General features: G+C 42.7%; 1 protein-coding gene across 2 annotated transcripts in view; it reads left to right on the forward strand.

Annotated features, from left to right (window-relative positions):
* Positions 1-482: 482 nt before the first annotated feature.
* Positions 483-25,063, forward strand: part of YWHAE (tyrosine 3-monooxygenase/tryptophan 5-monooxygenase activation protein epsilon) — a 44,729-nt gene continuing 20,148 nt past the window's right edge. For both annotated transcript variants that reach the window (XM_082678583.1, XM_082678582.1), the window contains exon 1: positions 483-653. In XM_082678583.1, coding sequence (XP_082534709.1) covers positions 590-653 — 64 coding nt within the window. In that variant the 5' untranslated portion in view covers positions 483-589. The remainder of the gene's footprint in view (positions 654-25,063) is intronic.

Raw genomic sequence — 25,063 nt, forward strand, 5'->3', positions numbered from 1 at the left:
GAAAAGATTGCAAAGTGCGAAGGTCAAGTGTGAAATCTGCAGCCCTTCTTCCCCTATCAACTACAGCAGGGCCCAACTCTTTACCCCGGAGTTAAACGGGTCTGAATAAGGGCCAGGACTGGGCTTGGCTGAGAAAACAGGGGCAATGGGAGAGAAGTTGGTTTCGGAGAGGAAAGCTTGCGATTTCAAAAACCTTTACAGCCTCTCGTTTCTCAGTCCGCAGTCCAGGCTCTCCTGCTCACTCTCTCCTGGAGCAGTCCAAGCTAGCCTCACCTGGCCTCCCTCGCTCCCTCGTGGCGCTCTCCCTCCCCGCAGTCGCAGTTCCCGCCTAGAGCAGCCGCTGAGCCCACGGAGGAGGGGCGTCTAGCTGGTTCCAGCCTCTTCGGGCACTTAGCTCGCGGACCCGCCCCCCGCGCCAGTTGCCAGGGAGCGGTTGCCATAGAGCTGAGCAGTTGTCCGCGTGCGCAGGCGGAAGTCCCGGATTGAGGCGCCGCCATTTTTGCAGCCCGGGCGCGGAGCGAGAGGCTGAGAGTTGGAGACGCTATCCGCTTCCATCCGTCGCGCAGACCCTGCCGGAGCCGCTGCCGCTATGGATGATCGGGAGGATCTGGTGTACCAGGCGAAGCTGGCCGAGCAGGCTGAGCGATACGACGGTGAGTTGGCGGGGCAACGGGGGGCTGGAATTCTCGGACCCTCTGCCGCCGCCCACAGAGGCCGGGAGCAGGAGACAAAATGGCGGCATCGTCTCTAAGCCTAGCCCGGGGACGTGGATTCGGGAAGCAGGAAATGGCCTCTGGGCTCCCGGAGCGGTGGGAGGCTCCAGGCTCAGGAATTTGACCTGTTCGCAGTCCTCAGCTGCAGACATTCGCGAGCCGAGGAGACCAAGGCCATAGGGTGGAGGAGTTGGTTGTAAAATGGCGGCTTGGGGGGGAGGGCGAGTCCCGGGGCGGGGGCGGGGGAGGAGATGGCGGGTGCTGTCTCCGGGCGAGCAATCCCCAGGGGAGTTTCTGGGCCGGTTTTGGGACGTGGTGAACAATTTGGTGGCGTGATGAGGGAAGAAACACCCGCCACATGGGGGAGAGTGGCGACTCGGCGCTGTAGCGCGGGCGCCTTTCAGGGAAATATGGCGGGTGGGGGCGGTGGCTTTTCCCCGGAGGCCCAAAGTGGGGCGGCGGCTGTGGAGTCTCACAAAGGAGAACCCTTGCAAGCGGAGGGCTTCTCTGGGCTTGTGGTGGGGGGCCGTCTTGGATGAGGGTGGGGGAAGGGGGGAGAGAGTGGGAATCACTGCAGTTCATCCTTGGGCGGAGGCCAGCTGAGATGCTACGGTCGGATTTCCTTCCCGTAGGCCGGCACACCTTGTAGCGGGGTTTTTTAGGCTTTCCGTTCAACCTCGCTTTTTTCTAGAGAGGGCTAGAAAAATCTCTTTCACGTTCCCTGTTCTCAGACTTATCCCAGAGAGCTCGAAGTTTCTGTAATCATTTTCTGGCTCCATAAGTTGTGGGTTCTGCTGGATAGAACATTGAACAGGAAACAAGGAGATCATGACTCTTAGTCTCTTTTCCATGCCTGTGCTTCAATCTACCGGTATTTAAAAATGATGACTTTCCTGTTTACACGCAGCGTTATGACAAATGGAAGGACCTGTTGAAAAATAAAGTTTTTTCAAATAACGTGTAGTAACTATTTTGGTTGACTCCCCTGGCTTGGAATGCGTGTTCGTACTTCATTGGGGATATTCAGTTATTCCAAAGCACTCAGCAGAGACTTCGGTTTTTGTATTAAGAACATAAGGGATCCCAGCAGATCCTGTTTTCTTTTCTTCAGTTTTAATAGACGGCTTTATATACAGATTGGAACAGTTCTTCTTTGTTCATCGCTCCTTTGTTCCTAAAGGTGCTATAGTCATTTTTCAGAACTTTATCGAAGTGGCCATTGTGTCTGTTTGCTCAGTCCCAAACTGCTGCTTTTTTTAATTGCCCCTCCCGGCCTGGGTCCCTCCCTTCCCCCATTTTGGACCTAGGTATTTGAATTATCCCCACATCCTTTAAACTAGTATTATCAAAACAAAAAATCATATGTATGCTTTTTGTGTTTTTAATGCTGTTGTGGGGTGAGACATGGTTGGAATCAAGTGTCAGTGATCTTTAGATTTTGCTTCATTAAACCATTTATTTTTCAACATGCTGTGTGGGAACCTTGCTTTCCTTGAATGCCTGTTTGGTCATGTGAATAGCTTCAGGGCTAGTCCCAGTGTGTCATCATACCTTAGGATTCAGGAATTTGAAAATTAGGAGAAAAGACCTCGAACTCAAATTTAGGAAAGATCACTAAATTTCGTTTTGTAAATCCTTAAATTGCTGTTTGTATTGAACAAGATTTCTGTTGGGAGGAGGAGGGGAATAAGATGGGGAAATACAGCTCAAGGTCAGACTTGTCTTTATTTCAGTATTTAAAAGTCAAACAAATGTAGGTGTGCTTGTAATGGAAGTTTTTTTCTTCTTCCCCTCTCCTGCCCCAAATAGGTTCCTCTCTTAATCTATCAGTGCCCTTGGGAAGAAACTCTGAATTGTATTTGAATGTTTTTTGTTGTGTAGGGATTTAGGCTTTGAGTAAACTTGCTGTGATCACCAAAAAGGACATGGAGGAAGGTTTTTTTAAGAACTTATTTTAAAAACTGATTTGGAAGCTTGTGATTGTAGCTTCCAAGTAAGTGACAGTTTAGTGTGAAAATCATATTTTTGGAATTGGGTGTTGAGGATTTTTGACCAAAGGCTTAATTGGTTATTCATCACAGGACTATAGAGCCACATCCTTACTGTTGTTTAAACATTAGGGTTGTCCTTCAGGATCTAAGGGTGGGGGGTATATAGGATCTCCCAGGTTGAGAGGATCTCTTGTGACTTTTGGGCACAAAATTGGGAGGGATTCATTGGAAAGGAAGAAGAGGAAGACAGTCATTAGGAATCATCCTCTACCTTTGTCCACTCCTTTATTGGGTGCAATAATTCAGTTTTGTTTGTGGTCACAAAAAAAATGACCCCATAGTTATAAGTTGCCAAACAATATATCAGGTATGGGGAAGGTGAAGAGTGCTTTTGATGATTTGGTTTGGTGTAGTTGGATATACATATTGGCTTTTTTCCTTGTTCTTGCAGTACCTTTAGCTTTTATCTTGCATGTTATGTTGAACCTAGTACTTCAACTTTTTTGTGGCATCATTTAACTTTGTCCTGGTGAATTGGAATCAATTGATGCAGATTATTTAATGGTACTGGAGGACGAGCTAAGCTGTGTTCAGGAAAAGGACAGTTTGGTGTTGCAGATGGGAAATATTGAAGTTTGGGGCTGGGACTGTTCACTTTGAAGATTAAATCTAGCATCTTATCATGTAACAACAGTAGCCTAAGGGATGGTTTTTATATCATTCATAACCATATTAAGCAAACCCATCATCTTTTAGCATTTCTGAAGTCTTAACTTCTCATGTATATAAACCATATTAGTATGGGAAAGTGGGGAATATAGAGGGGAGAAAATGAGTACTTTCTACATTTTTTGAGAATAGAGCAGTCACCATAAGCTACATTTGGGTTGTGGGGTAGTGCTGGTTTTGGCCTTTTCTCACTTTTCTTCTCCATGTGATGATTAGCTCCACATGAGGTAGGGGTAACATTTTGATGGTCGAGTTTGATTCAGTCTGTGAACGGAACACCAGGAATGCATCTGTTCTGTGTCACTTGAGAGCTGTCCTTTTAAGACACCAGAGCCTCATCTCTGGCTTATTTTGGTAGTCAGTGAGGGGTGGGGGGCATGTTTTGAATTACCTCCTTAATATACATCTTGTTAGGGAAAAAAAAATGGGTAAGAGTAAATTGACTTTAGTAATGAGTTTAAAAGCACAGGTTAATAATCAGTTCTTTGACTATAGGCCAGTAATAATTTTTATTGTTGCTATTTCACTTAATGCTGAAATTGCTATTTTAGTTAATGGAGTTAAATTTATTGAATACATTTCTCCTATCTAAACATAAGCAGAGTTGGATAATGCAATTTAAAAATTCCTCCTACAGTAGCTTTTAGTCTTTGTGTTTAAGGTAGATGCTCTTTTGTGTATATTTTAGTGCATATACACAATATATAGTTCAGTCTATTCTGTTGGCTTACAAAACTATAGAATATAATGAAATCATGAATCATTGCAATTTGAGGTGGTGATGGGGTAAATTCTTACTGTGGACATTTCTAGGCACCCTTTTCACCTTTGAATTCTAGTATGGGGAAGAACACAGATACTAAACTGAGCAAATTTTGGATTCATTAAGTACAAGCAAACCCGCTGAAAGTCCATACGAATAAGCAGGCTTTTCATAATTGTTTCATAGCTTGGTCAAGGGAATATGAAATATTCAGAAAATTTCTTGACTTTAACCTGGTATAGCAAGTGAAATTTCAGCACAGTGAATTAATGTATCTAATTTTACAAATGAATTTCAAATACTTTAAGAAGCTGATCTGAAAGCATGATTTTTTTTTTAAAGGGCTGTAAGGCTGATTTTCCAGCAATTTTTTAGCCTTATATTTAAGTAAAGTGTATTTAAACAGTAGTGACAGGCATAGGATAAAGGTTAAAATTTTAAAGTTTACGTTATATAATTTCATATTTATATAGAACTTCACATTTCACAGACCACTTACAGAAAATTTTTTACTTATTTCATGTGATATTGAAGTAGGTAATGTTAATTCCATTTTATGGTTCAGGAAAGTGAATTTGAGAAGATTTAGTGATTTTTTGTTTTGTTTTGTTTTTTAATTTTCCTGTATCACATGATTAGTTGGCAAGTACATGGCAAAGCCAGAACTTGTCTGTCTGATGACCTTTAGACTGGTACTCTTATTTCTCCTGAGCCACTCACAAAAGACCCATGTGTAACTAAATCAGATGGTGCCTTGTGGGAGGAGGGGTATGCTTATTTTTTAGCAGTTACTTCACATAATATGTTTTGGTATTTATGACTTGACTCGTATCCATTGTAAATAGGTAAGATATCTTCATACTTTTCTAAAGAAACCTCTTGTTTTCTTTCAAAAACAAGGCACAGTGAATGAAGTTAGAGTGATGAATTTTAGGTAGTCTCAGAGTGTGTTTATATTTAGATTTTTTGCTTTACCACAATTTCTGTATTGAGATACAACTTAATGCCATGCATTTCTGTAAAGTACTTCTAAAACGTTTCTGCCCCTCACCTTAGTCTTAATGAATGCAGCCCTTAAATTAATGATATAGTCATAAAAATTTGGGGGGCAGGGAGGTTGGCAAATGATTCTCAAATGTTCCAAATAGTAGCCTAGCTAGCTGTTAAGCAGAATCTATTCAGGGGTAGTGGGGAACAGAAACAAAATTGTTTTCATGGTTTTTGAAATGGTCAGTTAACAGTTTGATACAGTTAAATACAGATACATCCCAGTTGACAGATTGGTTTACCAAGATAACATTACTTTGAGCTCATTAACTAAATATTCATGCAAGTCCTAGGAGCAATTTCAGAAGCTCGTTTAAGTTTACTAAGTTGTAATAACAACTGCCATAATAATAGAAGGGTCATCATAATTTATTCAAGTCAGAATACCTTGAAGTGAAGGGGTGCCAATTCATAATTGTGCTGAAACTGCAAATTTGCCCTATGGTCGTCCTACTTAAGACCATTTGTTGCTACTAGTTGTCTCATTTAGAAAGTTTCCTAAGCTTTGCCCATCCCTCTACCACCAAGATATCTTAGATCTGAATCCCCACAATATTGGTTTTCTTCTTTTAAATGAAGTTATTATTTGGCAGAACATAAGACAGATCAAAGGCAAAGTGAAAGCTTTCCTCCTCTCACTCCCCTTTCCCCCAAATGGGAGCTGGAAAAGTCAAGAATACAGTAGTTGCTGAAAATAGAGCTTACTGGCATACTAACTAGTCAATCAGACTGATAGTGTCAAAGCCAAGTATGTTTTATATATGTTTACCTTGAGCTAGATCTGTGTTTAAAAATACTTGACTTAGGGCTTCCCTGGTGGCGCAATGGTTGGGGGTCTGCCTGCCGATGCAGGGGACACAGGTTCGTTCCCCGGTCCGGGAAGATCCCACATGCCGCGGAGCGGCTGGGCCTGTGCCCCATGGCTGCTGAGCCTGCGCTCCGCGGTGGGAGAGGCCACAGCTGTGAGAGGCCCGCGTACCGCAAAAAAAAGAAAAAAACTTAGGTGTAGACCCTTAGCAGCAGGGTCTGTCTTAAGTTTAGAACTTTCCAAATAATATTTTTAAAGTCTCACCCACGTCTTGTTATGATCATTGTGTTTAGAACACTGAATCCTGAATAGTTTAGAAAAAATATGATCATGATGCTGGTTTATCTTTTTGAAATTTAATCTTGAATTTATTGCTCTTCTTCCAGTGATCGATCCATCATAGTAGCTGGGCATATCTGTCATTGGTAGGCTTCATTTGTGATCAGGACAGGATTTTATCTAGCTAAAGCAATATGAAATGTGTTAAGCCCTTCTCTTCACATATAAAAATTTGGAGGAGATGCGTTACTATGAGTAAGAATTAATGACTTTTGGACTTCCCTGGTGGCGCAGTGGTTAAGAATCCGCCTGCCAGTGCAGGGGACACATGTTCGACCCCTGGGCCGGGAAGATCCCACATGCCGTGGAGCAGCTAAGCCCGTGCGCCACAACTACTGAGCCTGCGTTGCGTTCTAGAGCCTGCGAGCCACCACTACTGAGCCCGTGTGCCATAACCACTGAAGCCCGTGCGCCTAGAGCTCGTGCTCCGCAACGAGAAGCCAGCGCAATGAGAAACCTGGGCACCTCAACGAAGAGTAGCCCCCGCTCACCGCAACAAGAGAAAGCTGGTGCGCTCAACGAAGACCCAACACAGCCAAAAATAAATAATAAATAAATTTATAATAAACAGTTACCTTGTTAAATTTGCTTGTTAGGAAGTCATAATACTTAAAAAAATGACTTTCATACTTTGGTGGATGTAATGTAGTGCAAAGGCCTTGGAATCATTTGGATTCCTCATCTGTAGAATGGGGATTAATGATATCTACCTTGCTTGCTAATTTCAAGGGTGGTTATGAAGTTGTGGGGTTTTGTAAACTGCGAAGTATAATTATCAGGTAGTAGTCTTAATTGTGAAAATTTACTTTTACCCATTGTCAGAGATGAAGTAAATGTTCTTCTGTTGATCTACATTCATATTAGAGGATAACGTACCTTTTTTTGGGGGGGGGGATACGCGGGCCTCTCACCGCCGTGGCCTCTCCTGTCGCAGAGCACAGGCTCTGGATGCGCAGGCCCAGCGGCCATGGCTCATGGGCCCAGCCGCTCCGCGGCATGCGGGATCCTCCCGGACCAGGGCACGATCCCGCGTCCCCCGCATCGGCAGGCGGATTCTTAACCACTGCACCACCAGGGAAGCCCTGACGTACCTTTTTTGAGTTATTCTTAGAAAGTGTACTGTCATGGGTTTAGTGTCCAAGTTAGATTTGCATAAAGGTTAGTTCCCAAAACAAAATCCTTAATCTTAACTCATCTGTAAAATTGCATATCCAGAGTATGAAGGTTGTCCAAATTTATTCCCAAGCAGTTTAACCTATACTTTGGCCATGTTGAGGTATGTAGTACCTGATTTTTTTGGCTGCACCTTGTGGCATACAGGATCTTAGTTCCCTGACCAGGGATGGAACTTGCGCCCCCTGAAGTGGAAGCGCGGAGTCCTAACCGGTGGACCGCCAGGGAGTCCCTGGTATGTAGTTCTTCCTTTTTTCTTTTTAAATTTATTTAATTTATTTATTTTTGGTTGCATTGGGTCTTCATTGCTGCATGCGGGCTTTCTCTAGTTGCGGCAAGCAGGGGCTACTCTTTGTTGCAGTGCATGGGCTTCTCGTTGCAGTGGCTTCTTTTGTTGCAGAGCATGGGCTCTAGGCACGTGGGCTTCAGTAGTTCTGGCACTCGGGCTCAGTAGTTGTGGCTCTTGGGCTCTAGAGCGCAGGCTCAGTAGTTGCGGCACATGGGCTTAGTTGCTCCGTGGCATGCAGGATCTTCCTGGACCGGGGCTTGAACCCATGTCCCCTGCATTGGCAGGCGGATTCTTAACCACTGCACCACCAGGGGAGTCCCTGTAGTTCTTTTGATATTAATTCCAGGTTAATATTCAGGAGGATATACTTATCTCCCTAGCAGATATAGCACCTGTTGTCTATGGGTTTGGGATGAAAGGTTCCACAGTACAAAAACGTAAAAGTAAATCAGTGTTAAATATTTGCATGTTAGCAGTCTCACGTTACTGACTAGGAAAAAATATTATGTGTAACCAGTATCGTGAGATGTGATTTTAAAGGCTTAGTGTAAGCCTTGGGCAGTGAATGGGTTCTGATTAAAGAAAGCTACCAATTATGAGCTTCCCTGGTGGTGCAGTGGTTAAGAATCCACCTGCCAGTGCAGGTGACACGGGTTCGAGCCCTGGTCTGGGAAGATACCACATGCCGCAGAGCAGCTAAGCCCATGCGCTACAACTACTGAAGCCTGCGCACCTAGAGCCCGTGCTCCACAACAAGAGAAGCCACTGCAATGAGAAGCTTGCGTACCACAACAAAGAGTAGCCCCTGCTCGCCACAACTAGAGAAAGCCCACATGCAGCAATGAAGACCCAACGCAGCCAAAGACAAATAAAATAAATAAATTTGTATGAAAATAAGCTACCAATTAATACTACGTAATCCTTGGTGGTTAGTCATTTGAAGATTTAAGGACCTTGGAATGGTGGTGGTGAATACTTTTGTGTTGTAGAAATGTGTCCTGCTTAAGAGTTTATGTGATTGATTGATTTTGTTTGCTCATAATGGGCTAAATCATAAATTAGTAAAAATTTATAATAGGATTACCATGAAAATTTCGACACATTTTATGCCCTTTGACTATAAAATATCACTTAGGACAGTTATAATTTTGCTTTTATAAGTTTTTCAAAAGGTATTCATTAATACAAATTATTTTTTTTGTGCAGAGTAGAGTTTTCCCTCCACAACTTTAAAATACGTTACTATGAAAGTGCTGCAATTTTGATGAGAGTTTCTTGGCTGTTCAAAGACTTAGGAAAATAAATCAGATTAATAAATCTGAATAAAAGGTATAACTCTTCTCCTGAATCAGTGCATGGGTTATTTCTGGTCATTTTACCTCTCATGTACTCCAAAACAAAATTTTAAGGTTTTTAAATTTCAGTATCAAATTCTACAGAAATTATGAAAAGAGATTGACTTTAAGCTCTTTTTTTCCCACTCCCATATGTACCTTAGGTCATTTACTTCCCCAATCTTTTACATTTTTTTTGGTTCTAGTACAGGTAAACATGTTTGCATGCCTGAGGGAGTATCTTCGTAAATTCTAAGAGGAGAAATCTCCAGTTCTGATGGAGTAAGAGGGATCTTTTTTTTCCTCTCAGTATTGAGACTCGTGGGCAGGATACCTTTCTGGAGTCAAAATTGTAGAGTCGCTGTAAAAGGATGTCTGTTTTCTACCTATCAGAAGCTAATCAGGAACGTTTAAAATTTTTTTTTTAATAAATTTATTTATTTTTGGGTGTGTTGGGTCTTTGTTACTGTGCGCGGGCTTCTCTAGTTGCGGCGAGCGGGAGCTACTCTTCGTTGGGGGGTGCGGGCTTCTCATTGCGGTGGCTTCTCTTGTTGTGGAGCACGGGCTCTAGGTGCGTGGGCTTCAGTAGTTGTGGCTCGTGGACTCTAGAGCGCAGGCTCAGTAGTTGTGGCGGACGGGCTTAGTTGCTCCGCGGCATGTGGGATCTTCTCGGACCAGGGATCGAACCCATGTCTCCTGCATTGGCGGGCGGATTCTTAACCACTGCTCCATCAGGGAAGCCCTAAAATTTTTTTAAGGCTAGATTTTTTCTGGCCAGCTGCGCAGCTTGTGTTATCTTAGTTCCCCAACTACGGATCGAACCTGGGCCCTCAGGAGTGAAAGTGTGGAGTCCAAACCACTGGACCACCAGGGAATTCTCAAGGCTAAAAATTGTTTTACTCTTTTTTAAGGGAAGGTATGAGTTAATTTTAGAGTGAGAGGCTCCTCTGTTTAGGCTGGTGCATGAAGAAGAAAAATGGTACATATTTGAGTGTCAAGATTATTGTATTTTGAAAAGCCTTAGTATTCAGGGTATGTACCAGGCACTGTTCTAAACAACTTGGGATTCACCAGTGAACAAAACAGACAAAAGGTCTGTTCAAGGGGCTTATTTTGCAGTGAATGCATAAATGCTTTTAGAATTACTTTTCTGTTAGTATGTGTAATTAAGAGTTAATTTGAGGGTGGGAGGGAGGGAGATGCAAGAGGGAAGCGATATGGGAACATATGTATATGTATAACTGATTCACTTTGTTATAAAGTAGAAACTAACAAACCATTGTAAAGCAATTATACTCCAATAAAGATGTAAAAAAAAAAAGAGTTAATTTGAATTAGTCAATAACAACAGTGGTGTTTGGTACAATGTAAGGCATTATACCTGGTGCTGGTCCCTGTCCCATATCAAATTCTTTCTTCATTGACTACTAGTGTTAAGTGGTATTAACAAACAAAAGTTTCCTCAAAAAATTATTTTCATGGACTCTGTGATAATAAAACCCTGTAACAGTACCATCTACAATTTATTGAAAACTATTCCAGGTGCTTAACATTCCCTCAGTCCTCAAAAACAACCCTGCAGAGTAGGCACTTTTACAGATAAGGATTAAGAACTTTAGGAAAGGTGACAGCAGTAGGGATCACTGGGATTCAGCTAGTCTATTTTATTCCCAAGCTCATAAGTCCATCCACTTCCATACTTGTATGTAAACATTAGTCCAAACCACTTGAAGCTCTCTTTCTGTTCCTTACATTAAAAAAAAAGAAAAATTTTTTTTTATTTGTTTCTGGCTGTGTCGGGTCTTTGTTGTGGCATGTGGGCTTCTCTCTAGTTGTGGCTTGTAGGTTCTGTAGTTGTGACACGCGGGCTCACTAGTTGGGGCTTGTGGACTTAGTTGCCCTGCGGCATGTGGGATCTTAGCTCCCTGACAAGAGATCGAAGCCGAGCCCCCTGCATTGGAAGGTGGATTCTTAACCACTGGACCACCAGGGAAGTCCCTGTTTCTAATTTTTTTTTTTAATATATATAAATTTATTTATTCTTATTTTATTTTTTTGGCTGCACTGGGTCTTCACTGCTGTGCCGGGTGGGCTTTCTCTAGTTGTGGCAAGCGGGAGCTACTCTTCGTTGTTGTGCGTGGGCTTCTCATTGCGATGTCTTCTCTTGTTGCAGAGCACAGGCTCTAGGCACGTGGGCTTCAGTAGTTGCACCATGCAGGCTCAGTAGTTGTGGTGCATGGGCTTAGTTGCTCCGTGGCATGTGGGATCTTCCCGGACCAGGGCTCGAACCTGTGTCTCCTGCATTGGCACGCGGATTCTTAACCACTGCGCCACCAGGGAAGCCTTGTTCTTTAGGTTTTAATTTTATAACTTAAAGGTTATTTTCAACAGTCTTTTGGCTTAATTTGTGTTTTCTTTCATATATGAATAAGGCAGAAGGGTATGTAGGTTTGAGTATATTTTTTATTGAAGAGAGAGATGAGATAGTAGAATGAGCACTGGACCAGAAATCATTAAATTTAGGGGAGGTCTGTCATGTCCATGTTTTATTTCTGATTACTGTCCCTTCAGACATGTAACTTAGTCTCAGGGCCTGTTTTTCTCATCTGTGTAATAGAATTCTTTTATTATTATTACTTTTTATTGGAGTATAATTGCTTTACAATGGTGTGTTAGTTTCTGCTTTGTAACAAAGTGAATCAGTTATACATATGTTCCCATATCTCTTCTCTCTTGTGTCTCCCTCCCACCCTCCCTATCCCACCCCTCTAGGTGGTCACAGAGCACCGAGCTGATCTCCCTGTGCTATGTGGCTGCTTCCCACTAGCTATCTGCCTTACGTTTGGTAGTGTATATATGTCCATGCCTCTCTCTCGCTTTGTCACAGCTTACCCTTCCCCCTCCCCATATCCTCAAGTCCATTCTCTAGTAGGTCTGTGTCTTTATTCCTGTCTTACCCCTAGGTTCTTCATGACATTTTTTTTCCCTTAAATTCCATATATGTGTGTTAGCATATGGTATTTGTCTTTCTCTTTCTGACTTACTTCACTCTGTATGACAGACTGTGGGTCTATGCAGCTCATTACAAATAGCTCAATTTCGTTTCTTTTTATGGCTGAGTAATATTCCATTGTATATATATGCCACATCTTCTTTATCCATTCATCTGATGATGGACACTTAGGTTGCTTCCATCTCCGGGCCATTGTAAATAGAACTGCAATGAACATTTTGGTACTACTACTATTATTATTACTATTATTTTTATTATCATTTTTAGGTCGTGCTGTGGGGCATGCGGGATCTTAGTTCCCCAACCGGGGATTGATGCCCCCTGCATTGGGAACATGGAGTTTTAACCACTGGACCACCAGGGAAGTCCCTGTATAATAGACTTCTGAAAGCTGTTTTATACAATTTGCAGGCAGAAACTTTAAAAAAAGTAATCTTTGCCTTGTGACCAGCAGAGTGGAGGGCTATGAAAGAAATTTAAATTCAGCTGTGGATTGTGTCTACAACTTTGGGTTTTACTCCAGTCAGCTAAGCTACTGGTTCATTTAATAGAGGAACTCCCATTTGCCAAGTTTTCATATATACTCCTGCTTGTGTTGAATGAATTACAAGGTTCAACTATATGAAATTGTCAATTTCAGCCATTTTTGACCTACAAAAATGATGATTTTATATGATTTAATGTAATGTTAAGTTGTGATTGGAAGGTCTGGAAGATGAGGCTTCAGTATACCCCAAAAGGCATCAAGCTTTTAAGGAAGCACCAGGATTAATGAGGGACTGTGCACGCATACTTTCCCTCAGAGGCTGGTTTAGCTTTTTTACTTACCTTACTTGAGTTGACCTATTTTCACTTTGTAGGTCTGTTCTCTGTTTTTTTTTTTTTTCTTTTCTCAGAATAATGGATTCGCATTTGCTGTATTTGCAATTCTTTTTTTTTTGGGCGGTACGCGGATCTCTCACGGTTGTGGCCTCTCCTGTTGCAGAGCACAGGCTCCGGACGCGCAGGCTCAGCGGCCATGGCTCATGGGTCCAGCCGCTCCGCGGCATGTGGGATCTTCCCGGACTGGGGCACGAACCCGTGTCCCTTGCATCGGCAGGCGGACTCTCAAACACTGCGCCACCAGGGAAGCCCTGCAATTCTTTTAATGCAGCACTATCATGGTCACTTTGGCATGATAAACTTCTCTTGGAAGTGTGCAACATAGGGACCCCAGATATTTTGATCATTTTGGAGAAAAGGTGCTGCATAAAATACTGTTTTTTCTCCCGAATAACATGAATGTAATTTCATCCTGTTTTGCTAGTTGTCAGGAGAAAGAGAATGTACAAGGCTACTACCCTCATTGTTCTTTCCAGAGGAGAGTTGGTCTCAGTATTATACTTTACAGTTGGTAAAATGCAGTTGTAAGAAAATGTTTGGATTTATTAGATTATGTAGTATTAATATGATTCCTTAAGTGTAACCAGTAGAATCCCACTTATTAATGTGGAATTTTTCTTACTGTTTTATATTTTAAATTACTGTTGTCTTTCTCCTTTCCCCTTATGCATTGTGAGATTCTTTGTTGCTTTCTAGCTTTGAAGTCTTAACTAGTGCTTATTCCTAAACCCCCCTGGCTTTTTCACATGGCCATTGAAGATGTTCACATGTTATTTAATCAAGGAATAGAGAGATTATGGGACTTCCTTGGGGGCACAGTGGTTAAGAATCTGCCTGCCAGTGCAGGGGACACGGGTTTGAGCCCTGGTCCGGGCAGATCCCACATGCCACGGAGCAGCTAAGCCCGTGTGCTACAACTACTGAGCCCGTGCTCTAGAGCCTGCGAGCCACAACTACTGAGCTCGTGTGCTGCATCTACTGAAGCCTGTGCGCCTAGGCCCCGTGCTCCACAATAAGAGAAGCAACCGCAATAAGAAGCCCGTGCACCACAACAAAGAGTAGCCCCTGCTCGCTGCAACTAGAGAAAGCCCGCCTGCAGCAATGAGACCCAACACAGCCATAAATAAATAAATAAATAAATATATTTAAAAAAAGGAATAGAGAGATTAAACAGTGTTGAGCAGGAGAAAAATACCACTGTTTGTAATTTCTTATTTATTTATTTTTGGCTGCATTGGGTCTTCGTTGCTGCATGTGGGCTTTCTCTGGTTGCAGTGAGCAGGGGCTACTCTTCATTGCGGTGCGCAGCTTTCTCATTGCGGTGGCTTCTCGTTGCAGAGCACGGGCTCTAGGCGCGTGGGCTTCAGTAGTTGTGGCACATGGGCTCAGTAGTTGTGGCTCGTGAGCTCTAGAGCACAGGCTCAGTAGCTGTGGCACACGGGCTTAGTTGCTCCGTGGGATCTTCCTGGACCAAGGCTCGAACCCGTGTCCCCTGCATTGGCAGGTGGATTCCTAACCACTGTGCCACCAGGGAAGCTCTCCCCACTTTTCTAAAAAAAATACTTATTTTCTATTTGGCTGCATCAGGTCTTAGTTGCGGCATGTGGGATCTTTCATTGCAGTGTGCGGACTTCTCTCTAGTTGTGGTGCGCGCGGGCTCTGTAGTTGCCCTGTGGCATGTGAGATCTTAGTTCCCTGAACTGGGATCGAATCTGCATCCCCTGCATTGGAAGGCAGATTCTTAACCACTGGACCACCAGGGAAGTTCACAATTTCCCTGATTCTTTTTTTTAACTACAGAAGTTAAAATTAAATGTAAAAAAGTTAAACAAGTACAGCTCTATCAAGTAAAATATTGACAGCTACTCCAACCTGCCGGATGTAACGATTGTTGACAGTTTGAATATACTTTTAGAACTTCGCTCAAGTGCCAATTCGTGTATTCACAAACATACCTTGTTTTATTGACTCTAATGTTATTGATATAACATGCATCATACTAATACAGAAAAATGCTAACTGCATCATGACATGCCACTGACTAAGAGAAATCTGGGTTTCAGAGATGTTAATGTAAAAAAAAGTGTTCTAAAGATAGATACATATTTATAGTACATACACGTAATGTACTGCATTCTTTCATAGAAATCACATTATATATGTTATTCAGCCACATGCCTTTTTCCCTCAACAAAACATTGTGAATATAAAAAAGTTTTTTTTAAAAAAATTATTTATTTATTATTTATTTTTGGCTGCGTTGGGTCTTTGTTGCTGCGCGTGGGCTTTCTCTAGTTGCAGCGAGCGGGGGCTACTCTTCGTTGTGGTGCGAGGGCTTCTCATTGCAGTGGCTTCCCCTGTTGCAGAGCACGGGCTCTAGGCGCGTAGGCTTAAGTAGTTGTGGCGCGTGGGCTCAGTAGTTGTGGCTCGCAGGCTCCAGAGTGCAGGCTCAGCAGTTGTGGTGCACAGGCTTAGGAGCTCTGCGGCATGTGGGATCTTCCTGGACCAGGGCTCGAACCCGTGTCCCCTGCATTGGCAGGCGGATTCTTAACCACTGTGCCACCAGGGAAGCCCTAACAAAGGTTTTTTAAAACAAAAATTGGGACTTCCTTGGTGGTGCAGCGGTTAAGAATCTGCCTGCCAATGCAGGAGACACGGGTTCGATTCCTGGTCCGGGAAGACCCCACATGCCGTGGAGCAGCGAAGCCCATGAGCCACAACTACTGAGCCCACAAGCCACAACTACTTTGCCTGCGAGCCACAACTACTGAGCCCGCATGCCACAACTACTGAAGCCCCGCGTACCTAGAGCCCGTGCGCTGCAACGAAGACCCAACACAGCCATAAATAAATAAATAAATTTATTTAAAAAAAAATTGGACCATTTCAACCAGACTAACATAACATTTAAAATATCTGGTTTGTTCACCTATGTCAGTCTACCTTTAAAGGAGGAAATCTTCCCAAGGGATTTTACTGTGCAGCCAGGGTTGAGAAACACGGGAGTAGATCGTTTCTCAAACCCCTGACTAAGAGTTACTGAGGGTGCTTATTAAAAATTAAGGCATTTGATCAGTACTCAAATTTAATACATATCTCCGGGTATACAGCTAGATTTGACTAGACGACCTTGTAGAGCTCCCTTCTTAGAGGCTGTCTCAGCTGTTTTTTTCAGCAGTGAATTGCCAGAGACCCTGAGTTGGAGAATATGGGAAATTCTGTGGCAATATTGCATAGTTTTTTGTCCAGTTTTTTAAAAAACATGATCAGTTAACTCTTGTTTTTGAGTGGTGCTGCATACTTTGAGTATGGACCTCTTACTATTTTTTCTCTTCATTTATGTAGTTTATTGATTTCTGTCGCTTTTCCCTGTATCTGCCTCTGTATTTTCATATTATGTTTTTTAAAAAATTTATTTATGGTGCATTGGGTTTTTGTTGCTGCATGCAGGCTTTCTCTAGTTGCGGCGAACGGGGTCTGTTCTTTGTTGAGGTGTGCAGGCTTCTCATTGCAGTGTCTTCTCTTGTTGCAGAGCACGGGCTATAGGCGTGTGGGCTTCAGTAGTTGTGGCACGTGGGCTCAGTAGTTGTGGTTCGTGGGCTCTAGAGCACAGGATCAGTAGTTGTGGCGCATGGGCTTAGTTGCTTCGCAGCATGTGGGATCTTCCCAGACCAGGGCTCGAACCTGTATCCCCTGCATTGGCAGGCGGATTCTTAACCACTGCCCCACCAGGGAAGCCCCCAGAGGTCGTCTTTAAGTAGAGATTATAACAGGAGGGTTGTGATGGTGCCTGGGATTTCTGCTTTTTCGTTAAGCCCCCAGGTGATGTCTGATGTTCCTGGTCTGTAGACTACACTTCCTGTAGCAAGGATTGTAGACTATGTTTTTCAACCGCAACTTTGTCTTAGCTTGAGTTTCCTTAGAAGTGCACCCTAAAGCAAAGATTCAGGAGCCAATGATTTACTTTGTTGGGGAAGGAAACATCATTTGGGGAGTGAGGGCCAGCAGATAGTCAATAAAGGTGTATTATCAGGCTAACTACCACTGTGGGCAACTGTAACTGAATGACCCTGGAGGAACTTTGAGAGCCATTGTCAAACATATGTTTCATAGCCTTCTACTGGAAAAAGATCCCATCTGTGACTTTCATAGCTAGAGAGAAATCAGTGCCTGGCTTAAAAGCTTCAAAAAACAGGCTGACACTCTTATTAGGTGCTAATGCAGCTGGTGATTTAAAGTTGAAGCCAATGCTCATTTATTGATTTTTTCCTTAAATTTTATTTATTTATTTATTTACTTTTGGCTGCGTTGGGTCTTTGTTGCTGCGCGCACGTTTTCTGTAGTTGCGGCGAGTGGGGGCTACTCTTCGTTGGCGGTGCATGGGTTTCTCATTGCAGTGGCTTCTCTTGTTGTGGAGCATGGGCTCTAGGCGTGTGGTCTCAGTAGTTGTGGCGCTCGGGCTTAGTTGCTCTGTGGCATGTGGTGTCTTCCCAACCCAGGGCTCGAACCCATGTCCCCTTCACTGGCAGGCGAATTCTTAACCACTGCACCCTCAGGGAAGCCCCACATTTATTGATTTCTGAAAATCCTAGGGCCCTTAAAAATTATGCTAAATTTACTCTGCCTGAGCTCTGTAAATGGAACAACAAAGCCTGGATGACAGCACATCTGTTTACAACATGGTTTGTTGAATATTTTAAGCCCACTGTTGAGATCTACTGCTCAGAGAAAAAGATTCCTTTCAAAATATTGCTGCTTATTCACAATGCACCTGATCACCCAAGAGCTCTCATAAGAGATGTACAATGAGATTAATGCTGTTTTCATGCCTGCTAACACAACATCCATTCTGCAGCCCATGGATCAAGGAGTAATTTCAACTTTCAAGTCTTACTATTTATGAAACATATTTTGTAAGGCTGTAGCTGCCATAGTTAGTGATTCCTCTGGTGGATCTGAGCAAAGTAAATTGAAAACCATTTGGAAAGGATTCAACATTCTAGATGCCATTTAGACTAAGTTCACTGTTCTTTATTTAGCTTATTACTGCTTCAAGCACAGTGTTAACACGTCTCTAAGTGCTTACATCTTCCTGGATTCCTGTATGTTTTTAAGTCTTAAAAGAGGCAAGCAGGGCTTCCCTGGTGGCGCAGTGGTTGAGAGTCCGCCTGCCAATGCAGGGGACGCAGGTTTGTGCCCTGGTCCGGGAAGATCTCATATGCCGTGGAGGGGCTGGGCCCGTGAGCCGTGGCCGCTGAGCCTGCGCGTATGGAGCCTTTGCTCCGCAACGTGAGAGGCCACAACAGTGAGAGGCCCGTGTACAGCAAAAAAAAAAAAAAAAAAAAAAGAGGCAAGCAAATAAAAGGATTTTAACATATTGTTGAGTTCCTATTATGTGCCAGGGAGTTTACGATGCAATCTCATTTTAACTCTCATAACCCAATGAGTGATGGGGTATCTTCCAAGTTGTAAGTGAGGAAACAAGTTCATAGAGGTTAAGTGATATAGGTCAAATAGCATGTAAGTGAATATCTAAGCCAGAATGAAAATCTAATCTGCATCATTCTGGCTATAAATGTGGTTTCCTACCATGCTGTTTCCCAAAGTGTGTGTGTCTTTTGGTCCACCTAGTAACAGTACAAGTGGTATGTAGATATGACAAGAATAGTAAAAATGTTACTGGAGTAAAATAAGACCTCTTCAGAGAGGCTTCCCAGATCTCCTGTTTTGTTTCAGCATCCTATTCATTTCATATAGTACTCAACACAAACTGTATTTAGATGTCAGATTTATTCTGTCAACTTTAAGACATTTAAACTTTTGCTTAAAGAAGAATCCCAGGGACTTCCCTGGTGGCACAGTGGTTAAGAATCCGCTTACCAATGCAGGGGATACGGGTTCTATCCCTGGTCCGGGAAGATCCCATGTGCTGTGGGGCAGCTAAGCCTGTGCACCACAACTACTGAAGCCTGCGCATCCTAGAGCCTGCACGCCGCAACTACTGAGCCCACGTGCTTAGGGCCCATGCTCCACAACAAGAGAAGCCACTGCAGTGAGAAGCGCGCACACTGCAACTAGAGAAAGCCTGCACGTGCCACAACAAAGACCCAACACAGCCAAAAATAAATAAAATATTAAAAAAAACAAAAAGCCAGGAGTGGCTTCCAAATCTTGGCCAAACTGTTTACTCAGATTGCTTTTTAAAATAAGTCATCTTAACATATATCTCAATATTTTGTTGGTTTTAACAAAATATAACTAGTGATTACTATAGCTTTTTATCTCTCTAGGAAAATATAAGTGACATAAGTCTCCTAAAGCTACAAACATCAGCTTTTAATTGTATTTTTAGATCCTTTCCACATTATTTACTGTTGGAATTAAAGTAGTTAAGAATTTTTATTTATTTATTTTGGCTGCACCGCATGGCTTGTGAGATCTTAGTTCCCCAGCCAGGATTGAACGTGGACCCTCGGCAGTGAAAGCACCGAGTCCTAACCACTGGACCGCCAGGGGATTCCCAGTTAAGAATTTTTTAATAGATTGACTTACAATTTTGAGTAATGTAAAATCTTAAATTGTGTTTTGGCACCTCAGAACTCTTCAGTGATTTGGAAGCACACTCACACAAGTGCAAAAAACATTTTAAAGTGATGGCATCACAAACTTTGTGCAGACTTCGGCAGCTGAATTATTAGTGATGAAACTAAATTGTCGAATTTGGCAGGGATTTAATGTTCAGCAGCCAATTTAAGTCACGTTAGTTTTCTGAGAATGTTTTGTAACCAGCTTAATCTGATGGGCTTATGAGAGTATAGCTCTGTCAAAAATCATGTTCCATAGGGAATCATACTGAATTTCTTTTATGGTTAGCTGACAATACCTGCCCTTAAAATTGTCCAAATCAAATTTCTTTTCCATGCCTTATGGTACAGAATTATTGGTGCCAGTAGAGTATTCATCAGTGTGACAGAGAAAATGCATAGTTTTAGAAAAAATTTGGCTCTTACCTGTATATTCCTAAATATTAACAGTCATTGCTACCAAGAGATATGACTCTTAGAAATCTGTAAGACAGGATGGTGATTGTCATTGCATTATCCATATGCATTGATTATATTTAGTGGTTGTACAAATTTTGCTTAGCTGGTAATTTCACTCATTTCTTGGAGGTTGTCTAAGTCCATCAGATCATCTGAAAGCAGCATAACACCTGGACATTCACATAGGTAACTTCCTGTAGAAATGCTCTCATTGATTTCATGAGATTAGAAGTGTCTGAGTGAAGACTGCTTCTCTTGTGTAAATCTAGTCAGACGTTTTCTGTGACTCTTTTTACGTAAAGATCCATATGGTAAATTCCTCTTAGATTTAGTACCTTGGAAATTTTTCCTCCAACAAACTTGCGTACTTCTTGTTATCAAATACAGGAACAAAATTCAGCTTGGGACATTTTTTATTTTAATTTCTTTTTTTTGGAATTTTTAAAAAATTAATTTATTTTTGGCTGCACTGGGTCTTCGTTGCTGCATGCGGGCTTTCTCTAGTTGCGGCGAATGGGGGCTACTCTTTGTTGCAGTGCGTGGGTTTGTCATTGTGGTGGCTTGTTGTGGAGCACGGGCTCTAGGCGTGCGGGCTTCAGTAGTTGTGGCTCGTGGGCTCTAGAGCGCAGGCTGAGTAGTTGTGGCACATGGGCTTAGTTGCTCCGTGGCATGTGGGATCTTCCTGGACCAGGGCTCGAACCCGTGTCCCCTGCATTTCAGGTGGATTCTTAACACTGTGCCACCAGGAAAGTCCAGCTTGGGACATTTTAAGTTGTTGCTTCAATTGTCATTAACCATAGACAAAATTCGTCGTCTGTGTTAATTAATTGCCCATAATTCCTATGCGTATCTGTGACCTTATAAGTAATGTCTGGTTTGATAGCCTTTTTTTTTTTTTTTAAATAAATCTTAGTGTGGTTTCATTGGTTTTTTTTTTTTTTTTTAAAGCTATATTGAGACACTGTAGTGCGCCCTCCCCCCTTCTTCCAGCTTCTTGTACTTGGGCAGCAGCAGGGTCATGTGAGCTGTTTGGCCAGTGAAATGTGAGCAGAAATTGTATGTGTAACTGTGTACAGTAAGTCCCTTGCATACGAACTTGTTCTGTTCCAAGAGTGCGTTTTTAAGCCCAATTTGTTACTAAGCCCAACGAAGTTAGCCTAGGCACCCAACTAACACAATCTGCTATATAATACTGTACTGTAATAGGTTTATAATACTTTTCACAGAAATAATACATAAAGAAAACAAACAGTACCTTGAAAAGCACAGTAGTGCAGTACAACAGCTGGCATACAAGGGCTGGGCATCGAGTGAACAGGCAAGAAGAGTTACTGGCTGGAGGAGAGAGAGGAGGTGGGAGATGGTAGAGCTGAAGGATCGTCAGCAATAGGAGACAGAGGGCAAGCTGCAGTTTCACTCACACCTGACGTTGATGGCACAGGTTCTGGTTCCTTGATGGATTCAATTCTACCTACACTCTTGAGAAAATGATCCAGTCATGTCTGGGTAATAGCTCTTTTTTTCTCGTCATAAATGACACATAAATCCAGTAGGACTGGATTGCAATCTGAATGGCTGCTGCAGTACCGTTCTACGTTTAGGTCCTGTGCCTCAGAAAACTAAAATCCTCAAGTAAAATCTCTTTGCCATTTCCCACATTGTGAGTCTCTTTGATTCTTCAGTTACTACTTCTTTTGTCTCTCTTCGTCTTTTCTGTGCGTCTCCTGTTCCATCAGGTCTTCATTAGTAAGCTCCTCATGTTGCACAGCAAGGAGTTCAGTGAAGTCATCCTCTTGCAGACCTAGCTTGAAATAAAGACACTATACTATTGTACTCTATACAGTACTGTAAAGTATACAAAAGCACAACCACTTGTAAAGGATGCATGCACATGACAGTGTACTCCAGACAGGTGAACTGACTCAGGTGATCGGACATGCTAACACATGTTCGTATCTTTGAAAGTTCACAGCTTGAAGGTTCGTATGTAGGGGACTTAACAGAGACAGTGACGAACTCTTTCCTGATTCTTCTGTTTCCCTTGCTTCCTTGACTAGAGAAACCTCAAGTACCGAACCATACAGCCTCAAGATGGTGGACTCTCACAAACATTTGAGTGAAAAAGAAACCTTTGTTGTGTCAAGGCTCTGAAATTTGATGAATAATTTGGTTCCCAAGCTCACCTCTCCTTTGGGAATACAGAATTATCAATCACAGTTCAGAATAGGTTGAAAACATGTTTACTGTCTCTTGTACTTTCAGTTTTGAGATATTAAATAGATTGCATCTAGGCCTCTGCTTTCCAGATCTTAGGGGAGGCAGAGCTGTCTCAAAATTATATGCCAGCTTCTCTAAAGGTCATCCTTTGGCTGGTATGTTAAATATGTGCATGCTATATGAAGGACATTTTGCTTTCATGGCATGCCTCAATATGAATGAATCATTAAAGGGCATAACACTTCCCCCTTCTCTGCACACTAAGTCTCTGGTGGATTTCCTTCTTTTCATTCCTTAATTTCTAAACCGTATCTCTTCAGAACTAAGTATTGAGATTTTAAGGGAGATGTTCATCACATTAAGCTCTCTGGCCAGCCTGAGCTCTTTCATCTTAAGCCTTTTAGTTCTCCCTTTGGTCCTCAATCTAGCTATTCTCTCCTGTTGCTGGCACAAGTCTGGTTTTCTGCTTTTTATTCATTTGGGAACTCCCCCACCCCCCTACCCCAACCCATGCCAAACATCAGGTTTTCCTTTGCTGCTGTACTTATCTTCCCCACTTTTGACCCAGAAAACACAAATATTTTTTCTGTGTATGGTACAAGAGGCATCACCTTCATACATCCCAGCTTTCAGTGTTAAGTTTCTCTGATAATCATAAGATGGAAATGTTCCCAAAATTTAAACTTTTGAAACTGGGACATTCCCTGGTGGTCCAGTGGTTAGGCCTCCATGCTTTCACTGCAGGGGGTGCGGGGTTGATCCCTGGTGGGAGATCCCGCATGTGGTGCGGTGTTACCGAAAGAAAAAAAAAACTTTTTTCTTCAGCAACTGGGAAAATACTTCAAGATATTTGTTCTCTTCCTTTTGCTGTTCTCTTCTAGTGCAGAATGGCTTTCTGTGATGATGATTCTTTTCTCTTTATTATCTTATTATCCTTATTTGAGGTTTTTAGTTATTTTGTAAAGTGTCTCTAAGATAATAGTCATCATGTGATAAAGTGAAAAACTCAGTGTGAGGGGAAAATGGTTTTTATTTTATTATATTGAAAAGTATAGTTTTTACACTTCTATTTTAACAATAGATCTTCCTGTTTTGAGGAAGTACTCTCATTTGATAGAAATACTAATATGTCTTGGGGGAGGGGTAAAGACTTCTCTATATGTCAGTCCAGATGTATGCATATAAAATATATTCTGGGACTTCCCGGATGGTGCAGTGGTTAAGAATCTGCCTGCCAATGCAGGGGACATGGGTTTGATCCCTGGTCCCAGAAGATCCCACATGCTGTGGAGCAGCTAAGCCCGTGTGCCACAACTACGGAGCCTGCGCTCTACAGCCCGTGAGCCACAACTACTGAAGCATGTGCACTCTAGGGCCCGTGTGCCACAACTACTGAGCCCGAGGGCTGCAGCTGCGGAAGCCCGCACGCCTAGAGCCTGTGCTCCACAGCAAGAGAAGCCACTGCAATGAGGAGTCTGTGCACCACAATGAAGAGTAGCCCCTGCTCAACACAACCAGAGGAAGCCCGCGGACAGCAATGACGACACAACGCAGGCAATACACACACACACCCACCCACCCACACCCACACCCACACCCACACACACGTATGTATGTGTGTACTGGGACTTGCCTGGTGGCACACTGGATAAGACTGCACTCCCAACGCAGGGGGCCTGGGTTTGATCCCTGGTCAGGGAACTAAATCCCACATGCATGCCACAACTAAGAGTTTGTGAGTCGCAACTAAGGAGCCCACCTGCTGTAACTATGGAGCTTGTGAGTCGCAACTAAGGAGCCCACCTGCTGCAACTAAGACGTGGTGTAACCAAATAAATATTAAAAGAAATATTGTAACGAATTCAATAAAGACTTTAAAAATGGTCCCCATCCAGGGCTTACCTGGTGGCGCAGTGGCTGAGAGTCCGCCTGCCGATGCAGGGGGACACGGGTTTGTGCCCCAGTCCGGGAAGATCCCACATGCCGCGGAGCGGCTGGGCCCGTGAGCCATGGCCGCTGAGCCTGCGCATCCGGAGCCTGTGCTCTGCAATGGGAGAGACCACAACAGTGAGAGGCCCGCGTACAGCAAAAAAGAAAAAAAAAAAAGTCCCTATTCAAAAGAAATTAAAAAAAATATTATATATATTCTGATAGATCCCAAACTAACAATTTCAAACAACCATGCCTGATAACTAATAATTGGTCTAGAGAGATTTTTACTGAGGTGATTTTTATTATTTCAACAAGGTGAATTTTACAGAGTTTTATACAATTTACAGAGGTACCTTGGTTTTTTCCCCCTGGCTTTTCTCATGGTAGTTCTACATCACCCCTGAGATAACTTTGCATTCTTTCCATTTGACATAATGATTTGGGAAGCTTGCCTTCATGCAAGCCAGAAATAAATGTATTGTCTTAAGTTTCTTCTCATGTTGGGTCTTTGGAGGAGTTTCTTTTCAACAGTCCCTAGTTAACTGAAGATTTTATCAATACTATCATCATCATGTCTGTCATCTGGATTACTTTTCATTGAGAAGGGGGGACTACAGGGTTTGGGACAGAGCTACTTCATCTTCGTCGTGTGTGTGTGAGAAAATACACACAACAAAATTTACCACGTTGATCATTTTTTTTAAACAGTGATATATATATTTTTAAAATTATTTATTTATTTGGCTGCGCTGGATGTTGGTTGCGTTATGTGGGATCTTTGTTGCGGCAT

The sequence above is a fragment of the Grampus griseus genome, assembly GCF_964374135.1.
Source record: "Grampus griseus genome assembly, chromosome: 20".
NCBI lineage: Eukaryota > Metazoa > Chordata > Mammalia > Artiodactyla > Delphinidae > Grampus > Grampus griseus.